At 42.7% G+C, this 23,033-nt stretch overlaps 1 protein-coding gene across 3 annotated transcripts in view; it reads right to left on the bottom strand.

Moving 5' to 3' along the window:
• Positions 1-8,746, bottom strand: part of CD2AP (CD2 associated protein) — a 77,873-nt gene extending 69,127 nt beyond the window's left edge. For 2 of the 3 annotated variants that reach the window (XM_074538008.1, XM_074538010.1), the window contains exons 1-2: positions 8,512-8,746; positions 4,993-5,058 (exon numbers count right to left, since the gene is read on the bottom strand). In XM_074538008.1, the coding sequence (XP_074394109.1) occupies positions 4,993-5,058; positions 8,512-8,515 (70 nt within the window). In that variant the 5' untranslated portion in view covers positions 8,516-8,746. The remainder of the gene's footprint in view (positions 1-4,992; positions 5,059-8,511) is intronic. The other variant, XM_005485084.4, reaches the window with a different exon arrangement.
• Between the last annotated feature and the right edge of the window lie 14,287 nt (positions 8,747-23,033).

The raw sequence follows: 23,033 nt of genomic DNA, 5'->3' as shown, positions 1-23,033 counted from the left end.
ATCCTTATTCAGATACTGGTAGGCTGTAAAAGCAGACCCTGTTACACTTAGGCTTCTGATAATGTGAATGTGTCAATGTAGTGGTTTTTAGTATAATCTTCCCCTTCACAGACACTCTCCTTCCCTGTGCTGAGGGATGACATGTATTTTCAGTAACCTGCAGGTCAGGCAAAGGAAGCCCTGTATTTGATTTTCAAGAGCAAAACAGCACAGTTCATGATAATTTATCCTTAATTAAAAGGCTACATTCTGCTGTTTGCACTTCTCAAGAAAATCTGCTGCCTCTTTATCTACCATACCCAGGAGAGCATGGGATTAACATACTTGCTTTTATCTTCATGGCTTCAAAAGCCTTGCTCACCTCAGCACTTCCACTGCCCCACTTCCAGCACAGAATCTCATTCCACCTGGCTTCTGAACAGCACTAACTCAGCTGAACACGGCAAGAAGTGTTGCATGGGACATGGAGGTTTCTAACAAATAGCCCACGGCTCACCCTGCAGACACTCATGCAGCTTTTAAATCCTGCTAATTTTGTCAAGTCCCGTATCAAAATCTCTTAACAAAAGAATATTCTTCACTGAACCTCTTTGGAAAGGGAAACAGACAGGCCCTGCTTTTCTGGAACGACTGCTTTAGTCACTTACAAAGAGCAGAGTTTGACAGTGACTCCAATCTGAGGCTAAAGCTGTGACCCTGCATGGTCTCTCCATACTCATTCTCATTTCACCACCTCTTCCCCTGAGCTGGTCTCACAGTTGTGCTGCTCCAGGGTGTGTCAGCCTAGCTTGCTGCCAAATCAGCCAGCTGGTTCTCTTCCAGCTGGATTCAGCCTTAGCCAGTGTCTTGGACTAGATCATTGCATGGACACATGATCACTAAACCTGCCAAAAGGAGTGATTAAAGAAGACACTGATATCTGCATTATCCAGGGATTGCCCATACCAACAAATGATGGATCTAGCATTCCCCTGGCAATTTGTTCTAGCAATTAATAACTTCCCTGACAGAAACATTTAGATGTTGAAATGAGTGCAAATAGCAATGTGATTTACCTCAAGTTTTAGGCAGGCTTATTCTACTTAATCTTGCATTTACTGGTTTATGATAGTGCTAAAATAGCCAAACTACATAAAAGCATTTAAGTGATGGGAACATTGCAAGTCCAGCCCAACTGCAAAAAATCAGGATAAAGAAGAACAGATGCATAGCATACTTTTACATATTGTGCTCAGTCCTCTTCTCTATTGAGAACAACCAAAACCAACACCTTCAGAAATACAAAAGGCACCTCAGTAACAGGTTTTAGCTGTTTAGAATCTATTTTCTCTTTAAAGGTATTATTAAATCAATAAAAAAATTGCAAATTAGAGGTGCAGTTTAAAAGGAACATTTAGCTGGCTTAAAATGAATTGGGAGGGATTAAAAAAACCCTTTAAAGATTCAGAAAAAGAATGCTGTGAAATAACCAGATCATCAGCACTTAGGGAGAACAATTAATATAGACACACCAAAGAAACTTATGAAATTATAGCATGGATCTGGTGCAAAGTAACTGCAGGTTAAAACAGAAACGGAAAAACACTCTACATTCCCTGACTCCTGAAATTCAGTCCCATCCACTCTCTTGCCCAGGAGGTAAGGACTGCAGCCAGTGAGGCCATGCAGCTTGCTGACAGGATGGCCAAGCTGGCACAGGAGTTTGTCCCCACCAGGCAGCTCAGCTCCCAGCAGGGCTCATGGCCACTGGAGCCAGCCACAGGCACTGCACAGCCCCAGCCAGGAGTTATCTCTGAAGCACAGCCTGGAACTGCACCCACGGTGTGACAAGGGAGATTATATGCAAAGCAGCCTTCAAACAAATCTGTTCACAGCTCAAGGTACAAGTTCAGAGTTAAGTGGTGAGATTCTTCCCCTCTTCACAAAACTAGCAGTTTTATTTCTTCAAGCAGCAAAGAGGGAGACCCTTCTCCCTGAGTGCCAAAGATGCATTGAGAAGAAACAACTTGAAAGCAAACAAGAATGTTTGCTTTCATATTTTTCCTGAAAAATGAAGGAACAGCGCAACTTGGGGAAATAAAAACACACTAAGAGGAATGAAGGTACATTGGTATGTTACCAATAAAGCCACAATTGAACTGAAGCGCCAAAACTGGAAAACAAAAAATTTCTGTCGTGTCCAAACTGACAACTGCTCTAAGTGTGCTGCAGCTGGTGTCAGTGTCAGTAGCATCCTCATTCTCCTCCTGCAGCCATGAGCTCAGTCTCAGTTTTTGGACAGCCAGCCTTGCTGAAAGCTGATTCAGGAAGACAGGGAAGTTTCAGATTATTTGGTTCATACAAGCAAGGGAAGAGAAGAATGCTTATTAGTCAGAGGTAAGCAAAGGCTCAGACTTAACTTCAGTGCCAGCTTAAAAAGATCGAACTATATCCACAGTCAAAAACATTTGACAAAGGCCAACCACTTAGTAACTTTATCAAAGAGGCAGAAACTGATGACTTAAAGTCTTCTTTAAACAGTAAGCCAGGCAAGTTTCCAGGAACTCTAGCAAAACCGCTTTATTTAAAATTAAAGTAAAAATCATTAATAACTGCCATCCACAAAAACCTATTCACAGCTGCTGCAGAAGCAAAAATAATGAGATTGCCCAGCACTGCTTAATTCCAAAACCATTTGCCTCTAATGACAAAATGTACCATGCTTACAGGGATTTATTTACTGTTAAGAAACAGTGCAGTCTTAAGCCATTTAAATAATTTAAAGCAACACTTTATCTAGTTAAAACTAGAAAGCAATAACACTCATTTTGAGTTTCTTCAACAACAATGTCAAATTTAAACTCAATTTGCAATCACAAAGTTCTTCAGCACTAAGTGGAAAGCAACTGCAGCCCTCATCTGTAACAACACAGCTCAGCACTGCATAAACTGCTGAAATTACAGGAAAATGCTTCATTTTTTTTAAATTATTCAAAATATTATATTCTAATTTATTCTGCTGAAAGCAGTCCTGGTCTAATACAGATTTCACAGAAAGTTCTGAGTTGGAAGGGACCCACAAGGATCACTGAGTCCAACTCTTAAATAAATGGCCCATACAGGGACTAAACTCATAACCTTGCTGTTTTTAGCACCAGGCTCTGAGGAGCTGAGCCAATATCAGGGTCATGAGCATATTATAGGCAATAAATATTCCTTTCAGAAAAGTGAACTTAATATTCTAAATTACCTCATATTATACTCTCTACAGGGTACATCACCCCAAAGTGGAAAGATTTAACTAATTTGGCAGACAGACACATCATGCAGTTTTTCCTTCAGCCTGATTTAGGACTCTGGCAGTAGCAAGACCTACATTTTAAAAAATATCTACAGTACATCCTTTTCTTTGTTCAAGATTTCTGAAAAAGAAATATTTCATACTGATTGTATATGAAGAAAGTCAATTCTGCATGGAAGTAGTGAAGTAAAACACAATCCCACCTAAAAACTCTTGCTGGCATTAGTCAGAGAAAGTAAATAGCCATGCTGGTGAAATGAAGTCTGAAGTTTATGGTGGAAAACAGGGAATAATTGAGGGTGAAAGGACACTTATTAACATAACAAGAATTCACATCAGAAAAGCGGCAAATGGAAAGGCAGTTTTAGTGCTTCAGTCCTGCTGTCACCAGTGCACCAGGACAGCCATGGGTGACGCTCAGAGTTGTGCTCCCACCACCACAGCACTGGGGAAATCTGTTTCTCACCACCCCACATCCAAAGTAAGGGACTGCAAAGGCTCAGGCATCACCTCCACTGAATGCTGGGAACGTTTTAGATCATTAGCACATTCACAACTCAGAGCACAAACAAAAAAACATCATTATGGAAAGAAAAAGTAGAATGGAATTTAGCTACCTTACAAATTACAGGATGCAGTTTAAAAAAAGACAAACAAATACCCACTTTAAAAGGAGCAGAAGAAAAAGGTTAAACCCCTGCCAAGGCCCAGAACACATTTTAAGTGCCCAGACAACAATCACAGCTGATAGAAATCGCTACACCCCAGACCCATGAGCAACAAATTTCACCTGATTGACTCACCACTTCTGTCAAGATGATTTGAGACACTTTAAGCTTTTTCATTGCTGCTCTTTCCTAACAAATCATTTTCATCAAGCCAGGTTAAGGAACTAGCAGACCAGCAGTCACATGTGACAGCATCTCGAGGAGGCAAAATGAATGGGGAGAGCAGAGCTGTGACAGCCGGAGCAGGACAGAGCAGCCACCTCACTCAGCCCCAGGCAGCACAGCGTGCCCGACCACACATTTCCTGTGTTTATGCAACAAAAACCCACTAAGGGCAAAAAAAAAAACCAAGCACAGGCAGACAATGGAGAAAGCCCGTGAAGGTGAGGGTAATTCGAGGACAAGGTCCTACCTAGCTGAAACTAAAGCTCTCAAGAACCGTAAGAAAAACAAGAGAAATCAAGACAGTAAATATAATTCCACCCCTGCACAAAGTTAACTCCTGAATAACATGAAAAACTCTTTTCAACAAGATGAAAAAATGATCAATACTAAAATAACTATCCAGTAAAGGTGACCAGCACATGATAAAAGTACACGTAGAGAGACTTGTCAGTATGAAGCCACCAAACAATCACCCACCATTTCTCAAAAACATAAAGAAGTCTGGTAGAACAAGGAGCAGTTTCAGGGCAAAAAAACCTCACGCTGAAAGGACATATTTCCCCCACTCATTCCCATATATGCTAAACAGGGATTCCCACTGTCACAGAGAGTGGTTGGCAAAAACCACAAGGCTTTTTTGAGCCCCTCAGGGATGGACAACCACAGTCTTGAACTATGTATAAAAAAAGATCCCGTGAAACCACAAACACCTCTGAGAAAGTTCATAAATCACTTACTGCCAGACTAGGGGTTTTTATTTAAAAAAAAAAAAAAAAAAAAAAAAAAAAAAAAAAAAACAACTTTCCACTACAAACCTACCTTCCATATCCTTTTCTTCCTTCCTGTCTCCACAGTCAGGACTCTCAGCACAGAAGTTCTTACATTCTTGGGGGAAAAAAACCCAAAAAACAAAAAAGGCAAGAGCTGAGCTGACAGATTCTCTAGCACCTTTTGAAGCAATTTCTGCTCAGTCTTCACCCAAAGTCAGGATCCATCAACTTTCCCAGTTACTGTAATTTGGCTTCCCAGTAGCTTAGGCATGTATCTTCCAGAGTCAGTTTTACATCACCCTCCCTTATGGTTTTGTGTACAATAAAGAAAATGGTAGTACGAAACCACTTTGCTGAGCACCACAGGTACAGCTGGTCAACATCAGCCTCCTCAAGTACCTGAGTGCAGAAGGGTTTAACAACTCAACTTCTGATAATCATTTTACTCTACAAAATGCACTCAGCTGCACATCCCACCTTACATATTTCCTGGTAAAAATAGCAGCAGCAGCAGGACTCTTCATCTATCCTACCCCATTTGTTTGGGGGTGTATGGAGTAGATTTTTGGTTGGGGGATTGTTCTGTTAGGGGTTTTTTGTTTCTTTTTGAATTGAAGAACAAATCCTGAAGTAATGTTCTAACAGGTTCTTGGAATACTACTGAGGAATACTGAAACTGCCACTGTTTTCACAGCAACATGTCAGAAGTATTAAGTCTGCTTACAAAAACCTCCTAGATTGTTTTTTGTTGCCAACATGAAGCTATCAAAAGGCTTCACACAAGTTCAATGTTCAATGAACTTACTCTGTAGACCAAATATGTTTATACTTATTCTGTTGGCAATGAAGAAGTATGTCTGGTTTCTTAAAGTATCCCAAAATTATAATTTTTTCTGAAGAGAACATGTAGCAAATTCAGATATACTAACCATGGGAACCACAAATCAAAGTCTGCACAAATTTTTGGAAATAAAAAAGATGGGAGGATGCATATAGCTAAGAAGGTACTGACAGATGTTCAGTGGATTGCAGTTTTCCACTGTGGCAATTTATCAGCTGCTGTTGGAATGTTTCCTTCTTAGTTATAAAGCCATATGACAGTTAGCTGGAAGCTAATCTCTCCAAGTTAATATCAACCCAAAACAGCAAAATACAATTCAATAAATAAAGTCTTTTCTACCTAGAACATCTGAATACATTTTTTCCCTTTAATCTGTTTACCAAGCAGTTTCTAGAGTCATACACACATGATTACTGCAGTGCAGAGGGTAGAGAGTTATAATGACAGGACTCAAGGGTGTCACTGGACATTACCAATAACTTTATATGGTCTTGTGTGTGTCACCTCTGATCACATCCCCCTCCCCCATCCTTCAGACACCTGAATGACACATGCTCTTGAAATATTAATTTCCAGCTACCAGAAGAACATGAAAGAACTTGTTTCCAAGGCATTCTGTACTTCTGCCCTTCTCCTTTTGGTTCCTCCAGAGTCATACTGGCTGTTCTTACTTCTCCGTAAATCTCAAAAATCCTTGAGTTCATCAAAGATACCCCAACACTCCCCTCTAAGCCACCTCTTACATGTAAAATCCCTTCCACAAGCTGACATAACAGACAATCTCTTATCAAGAGCGAGCTCTACCATGAGACCAGTAATAAAATAATCAACTAATGACTTCCCAAGATAAATTGGGAGGCAACTACTAATTACAGTGAGTGCAGAGCATGCTACAGTTACTTCTTTTTCCACTCTTGCTTTTTTGTTTTATTGTACATTCCTCACCCCTTTTGACCACAATAAAGAAATACTTGAAAATTTGAATAAAGGACAACACCTTCAGAGAAAATCTGTTTAAAAGACACTGAGGTTATTATACACTCCTTTCTAGAGCTTGGTCACCATCCTGGCGGGAACTGCTCTGTAACTGCACATACACACAAATTGTTATGGTAATAAATAACCCACACAACAGCAATACTCACAGTGTGTGCACCCCCTCAGTTCAGTCATATCTAGAACAGTAATAACATGCTCATTATGCTCATCAGAAAAGGATTTCCTTTAGAAAAGGAAACTTGAGGACAAAAATACATAAAACCATGTCACAGAATAATCACATACAATCATGAACTGGACTCAGTCCCTATACAGTATTCCTAACTGTACTAATTGAGTACACTAAGGATTTTAATAAATCCCAACCTACCATAGGTCAATCCAGAGGTGTTTCTCATTTCAGCACTACAGCCTGAGTTCAATAAGTTTAATTAGCACACTAAGCCTTTATGCTTTAGGAACTACCATCACCAGGTCCACTATAATGACCTGGGCAGACATTTCTCACTTGCAAATAAAACAATGCAGCACGAAAAGAAATCAAGAGCAAGTCTTACCTATTCTGAATAATCACAAAAAGCATCTAAAAGTGAGACGTTTGGCTTCTACCAGAATTTAAAACACTAATTTCATTTTCTATTTTCAGATTTCATTTTAAGTGTGCTTTGACCTCGTAAGACAAGTTCCACTGAGATGAACACTCTGAAAGCAGATCTTGATAATCAGCAGAACACCAGCCAGGAGGAGCGCTTCTCGCTTCACTAACTGCACGTTTGATCTGCGCACCGTGCACTTCTTCGTTTCCATGCACAACGGGGAGGCAGAAAGGCTATCCAAAAGCCAGGTACCCTTCCACTGGAAAAGCTTTACTCCCGTTCTGATGGGGCATGTTTGCACAGAGCAGCACAAGCACAGCGGACACTGAAGCCCAGCGCTGCCACCCGCGCCCCTGCACAGCACAGCACACAGGGCGGAGGTGTGAGACACACGAACTGATCCCCGCACCGTTCTGGACCCCTGTGAGGTCCGACATCTCTATAAAGGGGAAGTCGCTATAGGCAAAGAGGGCTCTCAAGAGCGGTGTTTAAGTTCACACGTTGATACTTCCCCATGCCGACACTTACACTAAAAACCAGACCCATCACAAATGACTGTTCCCAGTGTGAACCTGAACTGGCACATCCTGAACACAGGAACATTCCCAGGGGTTCTACACTCACTCTCTTTAAAATACAGTGAGTGCTTCCGCTTTGGTGGAGAAATGGGCGAAGGCGCAGCTCAAATTGACGCTGAGTGGGAAAAAAAAAAAAAAAAAAAAGGCGAAAGGGCTGGATTTAGCCATAAAAACTTTTATGCTTCACCAAGCCACTCCCTCCAAGCAGCACCAGGCATTGCTGCACACCTACCTCGCTCTCCCCACGGAAACGCACGGAACCCCCGCGCCTCCTCCCAGCCCGGGCCCCTCCGCAGCCCCCGGGGCCGGCCGGGCGGGACGGGGCGGCCCCGGCCTCTCCGGGAGGGAGCGCTCACCGAGCACCTGCCGCACTCGCCGGCCCGGCAGCTCCTCCACCGTGCCCCGGGTACTGACACCGCTCCCGCCCTGGCCATCTCGGGGGCTGCCCCAGGCTCCGCGGGTCCGCGCCCTCCCCTCACACAAAGGGCGGCGAAGGCGCCCCCGAAGAAGCGGGAAGAGGGGGCCGGTCCCGCCGCCCGCCCCGCCGCGCTCACCCATGCTGCGACCGCCCGCCCAGGCTCGGCGGAGCGGCTCCGGGTCCCGCCGACACGCTCAAGCCGGGCACTGCGGCTCCATCCGTGGCGCTACGGGCGTGGAAGAGGCAGCTCCGAGCCGCGGGCGGCCCGGGGCAGAGGCGCCGCTCGCCCGTCCCGTCCCGCCGCTCCTGCTGCCGCCGCAGCCGAGCTCGGGAACCGGCGGCTCCGCCCCGCCCACGGCGGGGGGCGCCAAGTCCCGCGAGAGCCGCGCGCCGCCACCGCCCCCACGCCGTTGCCAGGCGGGGGCGACGTCACCGCCGCTGCTCCACCCACGGGGATCTCGCTCCGCCCTCGGGCCCGCCCCTCAGGGCAGGCCCCGGCCCCGGCACACCCTCATCGCGCCCCTCGTTAGACCGCGCGTCAGACGCTTCATCCGCCCCTCAGCGCTCCTCTCATCACCGCCCTCATCAAATCACCCCTCATGACCCCCTCACAGCTCCCTCATCACTCCCCAGTCAGCCTCCTCTCTTATAACCTACTCACCATTCCTCACATCCCTCGTCACCCCTTTCACACAATCACAGAACAGGATAGGTCAGAAGGGACCGCAGTGATTCTACCTCCCTGCTCAATCAGAATTACCCAGAGCACATGGCACGGGATTGTGTCCAGACAGTTCTGGAATATCTCCAGTGAGGGAGACTCCACACTCTGGGCAATCTGTTCAGCGCTTGGTCACTGCACCGTAAAGAAGTCCTTCCTCATTTTCTGGTGGAACTTGCTAGGATCAGTTCCTGCCCATTCCTCTGGTGCCCTTGCTGAGCCCCTGGAGCAGAACCTGGGCCCTGCTCTGAACCCTTCCTGTAGAAGGGACAGACCGGGATGAGGCCCCTCTCAAGGCTGAACAGCCTCAACCCCCTCAGCCTTTCTTTGTAAGAAAGATGTTCCACTCCATCATCTCCATAGTATCCACTGGACTCACGTCAGGAGCTCCATGTCTCTCACAGAGCCCAGACCAGGACACAGCATTCCAGATATGCCTCAGCAGGGCTGAGCAGAGCTGCAGGATCATCTCTCTGACGTGCTGGCAATGTTCTTCCTAAAGCACACAGGATTCCTTTCACCTTTTTGGCCTCAAGGACTCGTGAACAGCACCGTCCCCCTCACCACTCTCTTTTCTGCTGGGGCCACCCCACATCCCTGCCCTGCTTCCCAGCACGAAGTCCTCCTCTTCCTCTGGGGCTGGGGACACCCCACATCCCTGCCCTGCTTCCCAGCATGAAGTCTTCTTCTTCCTCTAGGTCTGGAGCACAAATCTTAGGAGGAAAGGCTGGGGAGGCTCAGGTTGGAGAAAGGTTAATTCACAGAAAGGTTGATTGCCCACTGGAATGGGCAGCTCAGAGACAGTGGAGTCTCATCCCTGGAGGGATGTTCAGCAAGCAGTGGATGTGGCACTTAGTGCCAGGGTCTAGCTGACCTGGTGTTGTCTGGTCACAGGTTGGACTGGATGATCTGAGACATCAACCTAACCATCCCTTTGGCCAATGTCATTAACATCATGCACGTGTTTGTGGACTTGTGCACTGCTTTTGAAGAGTTTATGGGGTAGGGGGTCTCTTTTGTTGGGTGGGTTTTGTTTTTTTTTTTACTTCAGATGCATGTAGGAAAGTGCTCCAAGCTATATCAGGCTGCCACTGTTTAGGTTTTTGTGGGAAACTCAGGAATGAGTGAAACAACTACTTAGAACTGAAGAAATTTAAAGAAAAAACCCTGACCCTGAGGGCAAAAGGACAAGTAAACATGGTCTGGTTTTGATGAAAATCAGGGAATGTAACACAGCAGGGCTCTCTGAAGTGAAAATATTCCCTCTTTTTGGCTGCAGACATCCTTTTATGAGTGGTTCCAAATGAGCTGTTTCAGCCAAGCTCAGGACAAAATTAGCCTGAAAAGAATGTCAAGTATTTCCAGGAGTCAGCTTTTGCTTAGCATCTTTCTCATGGCACAGAAAGGGAAAATGAGTCAGATCATGAGCGCTAAAGACACAACATGAAGTCTGAGAGTATAAACAACTATATATCACATTTTATTATGATATTTTATCTGCTTTACCATACTTTGAGGCAGGTGCTCCCATTTTTTTCAACTGCAGAACTGAGAATATACAAGTCATAGAATTTCCTTGTAGCAGGTGCAATGTTTTGCTGATAAATGGCCCCATGACACTACCTTTAAAAGGAGAATTTATTTTTTATAAAACTACAACCCTCCTGCACCCCCAGGTTTAAAGTACTTATTAAGAAGAGGAGGTCCTCTTCTTTCCTTCTTTTCTTCTTTTCTTTCAGGACAGAAAGGAAACATCAGCCTTAGAGAGAAGTCTCTTCCAATAAAAATTCAGAAAATAACTTCCATGAGAATAAATTATCCTCATCTGTCTAATGTATCACTTTTTTCCACTTCCTTTATAGAGCTAAGTGCTAAAAAAGAAGGATAAAGGATAAGAGGAATTATAATTTTTATCTGATGTAGCAGGTTTTACTTTATTAAACTCTGCCACAAAGCTAAGTGTGCATGAACAAGAGGTGAGAAATAAAATGTCAATAGTGTACATGTTTAGAGAGCATTGAGGGAGCTCCATGTACCCTTCTTTCTGGAAGCTTCTTTCTGGAAGCTGGCCAAATCTCATTCCCGTTCTTATTCACTTATGCTGACATAGAGCTGCCTTTGCCCCTCCCTTCAGCCTAGAACAGACGGGAGAGCAAAGCCCTGGTTCTTGGTTCTTACGCTGTGGACAGGTAAAATACTGGCTTTGTGAAATTCTGTTTTATTTCAACATGCCTTGCTAACTCTGGCCAGGTCTAGCTCAAAGCTTCTTAGCAGCCTGAGTACAAAACCTGAGTTTTATTCTGAGCCATCTTCTCTGATGATAAAGCACCAGCATCTGCTGGTCCTGTGCCTCAGCCTCCATCCTCTTTCCAGCACCAGTGAGGCAGAAATGGGATGGCTCCTGAGGGAGACCCTGTCGGGGCTGCTGAGCCCCAGGCTCTCTCTCTCTCTGTGGGTGATGCTGCTGAATCCATGCCCTGCAGCCTGAGCAGTTTTCTGCCTAAAGCTGTGTGAGGTGTGGGGCACTGTGTCAGCTGTGTCTGCCCCACACTTTGCTGAGTCTGACAAGACTTCACGGCAATGAGGTTTGCAAAAGTGCAGGAGTCTGCTCATGTGTGACTCAGAGCAACATGGGGACCTGTATTTAGCAATCTCATATGGGTGGGCAATTGTAATACATGTAAAGAAAATACATCTGTGCCAACCTATTGACTATTTTCACTCAACTGTTAAATCACGTGACAACTTCTTTCTTTTCTCTGTGCTCTATGTCTGGTGGCATGTGTTAAATGCTTATCTACTGAAAATTGCCTTCTAAATCACCTACAATGAGTTCCTTCCTCATTTTCCACTTCAGTAAAAGCTGAAAATTGTAATGAGCCATTTTCCCTTGAATATTAGTCAATAATTGATATTTATGCAATCCTTTGAAAATAGTTTTACTCATATTTGGGCAGATATACAGGGAACACTGGCTCTTGCTTTTTGCTCTGATCTTCCTTTCAGTTCCAGGCATAGAGAATTGATATTCTGACTGTATGGAATTATAAAAGTGCATATTTGTTTCAGAGTATTTATCAATCAAATTAGGTTCCCAAAAATAACACAATCGTCTCACAAATTTGTTCAAGAAAACTTTTTTAAATGAAAGATTAGCATTTTAAGTGTTTTATGATTAAGCTTAATGGAATATATGATTAAGCTTAACGGAATATCTGAATTTCCACCTTGTTTTTGAGAGAGGAAAAGTTGTGACATACTTGCAGATCAAGATAATATCCACTGTTAACATCAGTAACTGCTATAATTTTATTTTGCAAGACAGATCATTGTATAGTTCCTGCTATGCAGGTTTATAACACAAGATAAGAATGATACAATTTGTCACCACAAGAACTGATTTATTTTCTCTCACAAAAAAAATCCAAACAAAAAACAAACAAACAAACAAACAAAAAACTAGTCTTTCCCTACTACTTCTACAGTGAACATTTCACTTGACCTTTTTGCCATTGTGGTCATCTTAAAACTACTCCAGTATTTCCAAATAAAGAAACCTAAATCAGGAACTTTCAAAGCTTCTCTCTAGAGTGCAAAAAATAAAGGAACTGACTTTTTTTCTCCCCCCAAAAAAAAGTGTGCCAGCTGTTACCACACAGTGGTTTCATGCACTTCTGAGTGGCACATGCACTACAATAATTGTATATTCCCCTTTAACCAAGTAGTTGGTTCCCAAACATTCCAGCTGAGTTGATTTTTCATGTTTTTTGTTCTCTAATGAATTTTTCATTGCAGCAACTTCTTGCACAATGACATCCATAGAAATTGACTGGAAGCAAGCAGCCTCAAGGACTAAGGAGTTAAACAATCTGGATGGTAAAATTTCACCTTCTCTTTTCAGCAGCAGATCTTACCAGGTAACAACAGCACTGAAAAAATAGGGTTGTGTTGAGAAGTTTAAAAATTTTAATTTGGAAGAGCAAACTCCCTCTGCTGGTTTGAAGAAGCAGCAGATATATTTCATTTAAAAACATACAAATATTTGGAAAAATATTCATTCAATGCACACAGTACTTTTCCCTTCACTGCATAATCAGTGAAGAGTGAATCTGTTTATTCCACAGAAGGAAGCAGGACTCTTATTTAAAAAAATAAGGGAGAAAATATAAAACCACAGAGAAGGGGGTTTTTATAAATAAAAATTGCATCAAAATGCAGATTTTCAAGCAAGGGGGAAAAGAAGGTTGCATACTAATATTGAACTTTTTTTTTTTTTTTAACCTGTTATGTAGGTAGTTGCATTGTCTAGGGAAGGGAAAGGAGCTGGGGAAGGCTCTGGAGCACAGGTCTGAGGAGGAGTGCCTGAGGGAGCTGGGAAAGGGGCTCAGCCTGGAGAAAAGGAGGCTCAGGGGGAGACCCTTCTCTCTCTGCACAGCTCCTGACAGGAGGGGTCAGCCAGGTAGGGGTGGACAGAACAAAAGGAAATGGCCTCAAGCTGTGCCAGGGGATGTTCAGACTGACATGGGAAGAATTTCACCAGTGAAAGGGTGGTCAGGCACTGGAAGGGGCCACCAGGGAGGTTGTGGAGTCACCATCCCTGGAACTCCTCAAGGGAGACGGGATGTGGAACTCAATGCTTTGGGTCGCTTGATGTGGTGGTTTGCAGTCAAAGGTTGGACTCAATGATCTTGGGGGTCTTTACCAACTTTAATGATTCTCAGATTCTCTCATTAGTCAAAGAACCAAAGCAAACTTTGTTTTTCCTGTTCTTCCTACCCTCTGCAGACACTCCATTAGGGACGTCTTAGCAGCTACACAGGGTCACAGGCTGGACCCTTTGGGTACAGCACAGCTCCCTCCAGCTGGCCAAGAGCGCTGTCAGAGTCTGCCTTGCAGATGATTGCTAAAGGATGGTGAAAATTAGACACAGCAAGGATCACCAGAATACAGCCAGTGATAGTAAGGAATTTGTGGGGCTGTTTTTCTGGCTATTGAAAGAATCAAGTCCTAGTGCCATATCTTTCAAAGCATGGAATGTGGGTCAATGCTGATCTATAAGAACTCTATAAGAAGTCGTCTGCAAATAACTGCAAATGACTTTGTAAACCAACCGTATTTTGGGTTCTCACTCATTTGGCTAGCAACCAACCAAAATGAGGGATGCTGGAAGTTTATCCTGGCTTCATTTGCCTTTAACTGGAAACTGTTGTGACAACACCACAAACATGGGGGGTTTTTTTATTGGTTAAAATCTTAGTTGGAAAAGTGGAGGAACATCAGCCAGCGGAAACAAATTCCTCTGTCCTTTGTTTCAACCACTCTTGGTCTATTTCCTCCACTATTATCAACCTCCTCAGTCAATCACATTCTTTTTCCTATAATCAGTTCAGCCTTGACTAATGAGTACTGTTCCTTTTCCTCATGTCATTTCTTTGCCACATGCCAGAAGCTCCATTTTGCTGGGCTGAGAACAAGACAGGGAGCCAGGACAAGTTTCAATTCTGTGGTGTCATTGTGACATATAAATATACATCCTTCAAATAGGACCCTATGCTGATTTAAATATTGCTGTAGATGACAACTTGTCCTGTACTAAATATTTTTGAAGTTCTGAATGAAGTATTAGAAATGTCACTCCTGCACAGGTATGGATTAAAGTACTTGTAACTGTTGAATCTTGAAAGAAAAGAGCTGGGGGAGAGGGAGCCGTTTGTGAAATTCAGGCTAAATACAGGCAGTGATTAATCGTGTTTCTGCCATGAGGCCATTATAGCAGCAATCTGACAGAGGAGTTGCCTAGCCTGATGACAGCTATTATGTTTTTTCTTTGACCTCTCTTCTGAGGATGCAATTCATTTATACTGGGCTATTACAACTAATTAAAACAAAGCTGCAAACAGCAGGGAATGTGTGGAGCAGCTCCATCTGCATTATGCTGATAAAAACCAGTTCACATGGACATGCAGTCATTAACATGCAACCATATGTGTAGCTGTGTGTTTCACAGATATTCTGTTTGATTTGAACACAGGAGAGTTTTCATCTCATAGTTTGTATATCACACTGTACTTAAGAAGAAGCAGAAAAAAAGCAAACTGTGCTTCTCACTGGATTTTTTTTCTCTTCTCTAATAAACAACCATCTACCTCCTTCCTTTCTAGGTACATTTGGCGTTTTGCATTTGTATTATGTCTCTTTGGCAGCCCCTGTTTGGGATTTCCTTATATTAACATTCAGCACAAAGGAATCTCATCTTCAGGGTCCAATGGGCTAATGGTTTCCTTCGGCATCTGAATAAATCAACAGCTGTGGCCTTCAGCCATTTTGTCTTTCCAAAATAAAAGTGACGGGAAGCTGCTTGTTGTTGTTGTAACAGTTCTCACACATGCTCTGCGAGCGGGATACAAAGCCTTTTTTCTCACAGATGACTTCACACAAAACATACAGCATTAGAAATGTAATTTTCCCCTCACTCCATCAGTAAGAGCAATGTAGCCCAACTTGAAGTGATCAGAAGATAAAAAGTTTGCTCAGAAGTCAGTGAGTTTTATTAAAACATTTGATTCATAAATACTCGTATCACAGTAAATGCACACGTTATATATGTGCCTGCATTTCTGTGCCACAGGCAGGATGATGGTGTCAACTGAAAGTGCTTTTTTATTCAAAGACAGTCACTGATACCTGTGCAGGCCCTTTGTCCTGGAAGTTGTGCTGTGGTTGCCAACAGCAGCTGAGGCACTGACACAGCAACTGGAATGTGTCACTCTTTGACACTGAACTTCTCTCTCACTCCTGTGCTGGTTCTGGTGCTCATCTGATGGTTATGCACAGTAAGTCCAATTTTGACATCCAGGAGGAAAATTTAAAGCTGGGAATTGTTCGTCTTTAGAGCAGTGCAGACTTGTAGTTGAACTGTGTCTGATTGGAATTTTTAAAATTCCAAATAAAACCAGTCTATCACCAAAAGGCTGGATCAGGTGCAGAAACTCTGCACAAACTACTTGCACTCAGGGAACTATTTTGGGTGTGATTATCTTGGGGAGTGGGTTTTGTGGTTTTGTTGTGGATTGTTTTTTAATGGAAGTACAGCAAAGACACACCCTGAAAGCTCCGGGACACAAAGACACCGTTTTCTCTCGAAAGCCATTGGGAGAACGGGATGTGAGGTTACCTGTAAGTTTACATTTTCCTGCACTGATTTGCCTAAGCTGACAATGCCATGAGCAGGGTGCTGCCATCAATACCGCAGCTCCCACAGAGAGGCCAAGACAAAGCAGTGCAAACACACTTCATGCCTTAAGCTCAGCACAAAGCCTCTTCTCTCTTCATCTTCCAACAATGTCAGATTGTCATTAATTTTCTTGAAACTGCCAGCCTTTTTGTGAGTGCTGTTCAGGCACTTTTGAGTTTATAAATAGCATTCCCAAAGGGCAGTCATTCTGTATGTCTGTGGAATTCCTTGAGTTGACCAAATACCCGCTGTTAGAAAATTCTATAATAAAACACTATTTCCCCTGATAATTACATACCCTCACCTTCAGTTATACCAGTTGAACTCTATGTACTTCTAGAGCAGATGCTTCAGTAGATGCTTCTGTGAAGTGTATAATTATTCCCAGCAAGCTACTAAATTTTACAAAATAATGTTTCCTGCATTTTTGGTTCTGAAAGTTATTATGTAAATAACAACTGACAAAACCATTAGGCATTACTACAAAGAAAACATTGCCCAGTGCTAGAAAGAACACACATGCTTGGCCATTCCCCCTGCTTGGCCCCAGAAAAATAAAACCCTATAGATTTTCTGTTGTCAAAAAAAAGGCAGAATTATTATTGGATCTATTAAATATGAAATATTTTCAATGAGAAGTGTAAGCTCTCCTCTTAGTATGGTACTTGTGACTATGAAGAAGGGCCCCTTGGCAGCACTTTGAAGGCTTTCACTGATTATTTTTTGTTGTTGTTATGCAGAGTAAGAACTTAGATGTTTATCTACATTCCTGCAGGCTTGTATATCCTCTCCCTCGGGGCACTGATGCCTGATGCCAAGAATACACATCAGGTTTTCTAGAGAGGCAGCAAACTGAGCCAAACAACAGACTGAGCACTTCAGGAGCACCTGATTCCCTTATATTTTCCCTCCTAAGAAGTTAATGTATTGAGGATTATTCATTTTACCACAGTGTATTCCCTCCCACAAAAGCAGCAGAATATGAGTTTTCTGTTACACTCATTGGCTACAAGTGTAAATTTTGACCCTGTAATCCCACTTTAACTGTTACCAAAATCTCAGCCTGAAGGAGGAAAAGCAGCTCCTGTTTTGCTTTCAGAGCCAATGAAGTTAGAGGCAAACAGAAGATTGGATTTATGGCCTGATAAGTGAAATGTTTCTGAATTCCCATTCTAAGTGGGATGGTGAATTGAGATTATTGCAGCTTCTCCTGATAAATGTGCAAAGAACTGCAAGTTTTTTGTTTGCAGAGAAAAACACCACAAAGAAATTAATACAGAGTAGTTCGTTGCGCTTTTGGACTTGCATTTGCCCATGGGGAAGTGTAGAGGGGAATGTGTGACAGAGAAGGCGAACGTGCTCCAGCATGCCCCTGAGTTCCCAAAAGTGTATCATCAAAGGTATTTGCAAACCTGAGTGTTTTTTCGAAGGAAGCAACATTGAACTAACTCATCAGCTGATTTGTGAGTTGATTACCCACAAATTTGGGCATGGGTAACACATACTTATCCTACCAAAAGTTGAATCCTTTAGCTGACACTCTCCCAAAAACACCCACTGAGAGAACAGTTTGCAGACACAATGTTTCCTAGTCTTTTTCACTTCTCCATTGGTGTTATTTCCAGCCCAGACTGGAAAATCAGCATAACTTCTATCTAATTTGTCCTTATGCTTCGGCCCTTCACATCAAATTCCTTCTTTTTCAGATATTCATGTTAATAGTTATTTATTCCAGAGCTCCTGCTGTATTCAGGAACTCCCAGTCTCCATTCATTACCTTTTGTCACAAACAAGAGGGAGAACTATAGTTTTGTTTAAACACAGTGGTCTGCTAAAAGATCATGTTTTTTCAGAGTGAGCTGGTAGAAGATAGAATTGGTCTGATATGAGGGCAGAGAGCAACGCATTATTGAAGGAAGGAAATTTCCTGTTTCAGCAATTTTTTCACCATAGAATCAGAGCTCTGTCTCAGATTCTCTTTGGAATCAGAATTCCAAAACCTATTCTTGTTCCAATTTGTAATTAAAGCAATTTGTGCAGTGAATATTCTAAAAGCCACTTGCTTCTGGGAAAATAAAAATGGTTTAAACATTCCATGTTTTTCTTTCAGTGTTTATATTTGTCTCATGACTTGTTGATAAAGACCAGATTTAGGGAGTTTAGTTCTTTTAAAACAGTTCTCTGACATCCCAGGTGACTCCTCTGTGATCCCTCTTCTTCTCAATGAAAAATCCAAGTGTCATTGTCTGGAATATTCTTTTGGATTTTAAGATAAAATTAATTTCATTTCATCTGCTTTTAGGTGCATGCTTCAGCTACTCTGCTGATGCAGATTCACTTGACAATCTGTGGAAAGGAAGAAGCAAGCACTGATGGTAAACAGTTCTTCAGATCCTCAAATAAGTGCCTGAATGATAAAAACCCTGGAGAGGTGCCAGCATCTTCCGATGGTTGTGGAGGGAAAACACACAACCACCTTAGACTTGACTAAAGTTGGATAAAGCAAATGCTCTATCCAATACAAATTCCTTTTGCAGCATCTCTGTATTAGTTTTGCCTTTAGGTTCTGCTAAACTTCTGTTTTGCTAGCAAACAAAATCAGCAATGCAGAGTTAGATTTAGCTCATGACTAAAACTTACAAGCAGCACTGCTCAGAATCAATAGATACAAAATAGTGGTGAATGTGCTTAGACTGGAAATTAGAAAGGAGATATTATGGCAGAGCACTGCCATGATATTCTGCAACAACATTCATAGAGGAGTTTGGAGAGAAGTGACAGTAATGGTTCTCAGGATGAAGCTTGTTCCTTCTGTCTGATGGATCATTATTCAATGATTTGCTTTGGTAGCAGGAAAAAGGCCTTGGTTCCATTGTTCCTTAAGTCCATGTATTAACATACATCCATATCGAATGTATGTTTGTATGTGTGTGTGTTGTATGTATACAGCTCTTTGTTCATCTTCTAGAAGTCCTGGGCACAAAGGTCACATTCTTACCAGTCCATGGAAAACAAAGAGCCCAGGCATCTGTGTACCTTCACAGGCTGATACAAGTACAGTGTGGCTTTCACTATTCCTGTTTTGCCTTTGATGTCCAAACATGCAGGAGCAACTCCAACACAGCACACAGGTGCCAGAGCAAGCTTAGTAGTGCCAAATCTGAGTCCTGGTGACAGCAGTCATGGTAAAGATCTCAGTGAACTGGCCAGTCTGCAGTCTGAAGTCATAGCATGGAAGGATGGAATTGTTTAGGTTGGAAAGACCTCTGAGATCATCAAGTCCAACCTTTCACCCAGCACTGCCAAGTTCACACAACCAATAAACCATGTCTGCAAGGGCCACATTTACTCATCTTTGAAATATCCCCAGGGATGGCGACACAACCCCTCCCCTGGGCAGCCTGTTCCAATGTTTGACAACCTTTTTGGGAAGAAATTTTTTTTATAATATCCAGTCTAAACCTCCCGAGTGCAACGTGAGGCCATTTCCTTTAGTCCTGTCACTTTCTGCTTGAGAGGATAAAGCACCCTCCACTTGGTACAACCTCCTGTCAGGAGATGTAGAGTGAGAAGATCCCCCCTGAACCTCCCTCTTTCCAGGCTGAACACCCCAAGCTCCCTCAGCTGCTCCTCATCAGACTGGGTTTATTAATGGGTCATCACAGTCCCACTTTCCCTCTGTTTCTTCTTCCTGGGAAGGACAGCCTTCAGATTGCCAGAAGGACATCCTTAAAAAGGGGCAGGTAGAGGCACAGACCTGCAGTAATGACTACAACTCTCTCCTGCTCTAAAAGGTAAAAATAAAAAAAAAAAAAAAGAAAAAAAGGCTGAAATCTTCTCTCAGCTTTGGCTGTTGTCCCACAATACTGAGATACCCTCCCCAGCCCAGGAGTGCTGGAACAGTGCTGTTTGACAGCTGCTGATTAACTCCTGTGCTCAAGCAGCAGTGATAGTGCCATACACAAGCCAGAGACTTAAACTGTCTCCACTTGTGCAAGCTGTGACCTAGAGTGTCTGTTTCTGTGAGGTGCCAATCCAGCACCTGCCACAAGTGTCTAGCTCAGAGCAAGGGAACAAAGGGAAGTCCCAGTGACACATCTTCCAGCTGCAATCCCAAGGAAGTGTCACAGGAGGACAATAGGATGCCTCTTCTGCAATGAAAGAGTGGGTGTCATTACAAGACACATAAAATATTCACAGGGTTGAATTTCACCCCACCAAAGACAAGAGACAAAAGATGCCTAATTTTACTACACTCTTGGAGTTTTGCTCTACAAGGTCCTTGAAGAAAGTCATAGTGGGATGAGTGACATGGCAGTATCTGGTAACAGCATTGTAACTTCCCTGAGAAAATGTGATGCATGTGATGTAGTAACCACATTCTCCTAGACTGCATTTGCAGAGAGGGAGGGAGAAAAAAAACAAGAGCCATTATTGTCATTTTTACACGGTGACTTCTTTTCTTAGAAAATGAGATTTTTGTTCCTTCTACTTACTTATTTTTGTCAGTGCAACAGCACTGCCCTATGCACTCCTCAGTCTCCTACTGCTCTGCTGTGTTGCCTTTCATGTGGATTTGGGTTTTTTTCAACAGTTTAATCTCCCTTTTTCTCAATTTTTCTGCTTGTCCTCACCTCCATCTCCACTATTCATCTTTGTTTAAATTGTGTATCCATTTTTATTTCTTTCTGTAAAACCGTTTACAAAAGAGTTGGTATCTAATCCAGATGTCTGTTCTATATATCTTGCCATTTGCAGGAAATGCTGATAATTTTTTTAATGAGCTTCAGGATGATACTTGTCTTTGAAGTACCAGCTATTCACCTGCTGCCTTAAAAACCGTCTCAAGTCAGTCCCCAAAGAAGTTGTAAGTCACAAATGTAATTTTGGCTGTCTAATTTTATAAGTCACCTGGTTTTCATAAAGTAACCTCTAGCCCCAATTTCAGATAGTCTGCATGTGGGAGCACAGCTTGATCCCAGCAGCAGTGGGGCAATACCAGAGCAGGAGAACAGAAAATCCATGATCTGGGAAGGCAAAGGAGTTCCAGGCACAGATGCAAACCAGAGAAGCTGAAAAGACAGGAGATCATAGGGAGGAAAAGACTGATAAAGAGTTGTAGCCCACACAGCAAACACAGACCAGGGAAACAAAGGCCTTCTCCAGGAAATGAGCACAAATGTTGGAGAGGAAACTTACCTCACACAAGAGCTTTGTACCAGATAGATCTGAGCTGAGCCTTGGAGACCAAAGCCTTTCACCTAGGGAAATGGATTAATTTTTGTGTTTGAGGAAGCCATCTGGAAGATGTTGTATTTTCATTTAAGTTCTTCATATTTGGAGAATTTCTGTTAAAAAAAAATAAAGAAAGTAAAAAGACATGAGAAAGGGGAGGAAATTACACAATTACTATAACACAAGAAAAACCTGAGCCAATTCACCAAGCCAAAACAGGCCTGGAGTGAGTGGTCTGATCTTTCACAGCTTGCAGCTTTAGGACATGACAGTACATGTTAAACAAGGGAGAGAAGGAATCGCAGTAAGGAAGGTCTTAGGGGGAAACTGGGTCTTGGGGTAGAAATTATGGAAGAAGAGGAATAATGGTCAAAAAGGGGCTGCTTACTAGAGGAGCCAGAAGAGAAAAGGAGTTTGGGTTGGCTGAAAGGTTGTTGAGAATTGCATCATCAGCTTTATTTACCCTGGGAGGAGAGACAGGGCTCAGAGTCTGCCCCGCGGAGTGTTAGTACTGGAGACACAAACCTTGAAATTACACAAGGAGACATCAAATAGTTTTATTTTGTTTATTGCTTAACTTTGGGAGAAGTGCTCCTGATCATTACATGCTATTTTTTTATCTTCTCCATCTTTAACAAGTTGGTGACATATTTAACACAGTGATTCATTAGTGTGATGGGAAAGGAAATTTTCTCAGGTGTCTGGGCTGGGGCTCAAACCAATTTTCACAATAGTCCTTCACAGATAATCAAAGCCAGCCCTTATGGCTGCCATCCAGGGCCCTCCAGAAATATTATAGAAAAGCTGAGAGAACTTCTATGGTTTACTTGGGTGCTGGAAAAAAGCTGCAGCTGCATTAAGCACTGTAGAACACCTGTCCCCAAAAAAAACTGCTCCCAAAAGTCCCCCCATGTGGGAAATGACACAGGCCACAATTCTGCCCAGGATCAAACTTTATTCCAAGAAGTACAAGAAAACAGTTCTAGTCCAGCCCAGGAGGAGAATCAAAAGGACTTAATGGAAGAAGAGGAATCCAGCAACAGGCAGATTTTAGAAAAACAGAGTTTAGCCCAGTAGGAGTGGAAGGCTGCGGGTTACTTTCAAAATATAAACCAAAGCTTCTGAGTATAGTTTTTGCAAAGCGCAATCAGCCTATGACAGTTTATTGTTTTTCTGAGAAAGCTTCCTTTGTCCTTGTCTTTTTTCTACAACAGATATTTATAGAAATTGTAGTCATAAAGTTGCTAAAAGCACTTCCTGTAAATTACATAAAGGTCTGTCTCGCAGTATCACAAGGACCTTGTGATATCACCAGCTTCCCAATACTTTTCAGACCTTTTCTTACAGAATAGAAGAGCTCTCTGGCTGTTACCATACACTATCCATGTGCTCAAGGAAAGCACTTGCCTGTAGGAGACAGTCACTGGCAGACAGTAGCTGGAGCAGTAACTGCAAGTGGTTCACATTG

Source organism: Zonotrichia albicollis, chromosome 3, assembly GCF_047830755.1.
Source record: "Zonotrichia albicollis isolate bZonAlb1 chromosome 3, bZonAlb1.hap1, whole genome shotgun sequence".
Taxonomy (NCBI): Eukaryota; Metazoa; Chordata; class Aves; order Passeriformes; family Passerellidae; genus Zonotrichia; species Zonotrichia albicollis.
The sequence above is the reverse complement of the archived record's forward strand: the minus strand, read 5'-3'. Positions and strand labels throughout refer to the sequence as shown.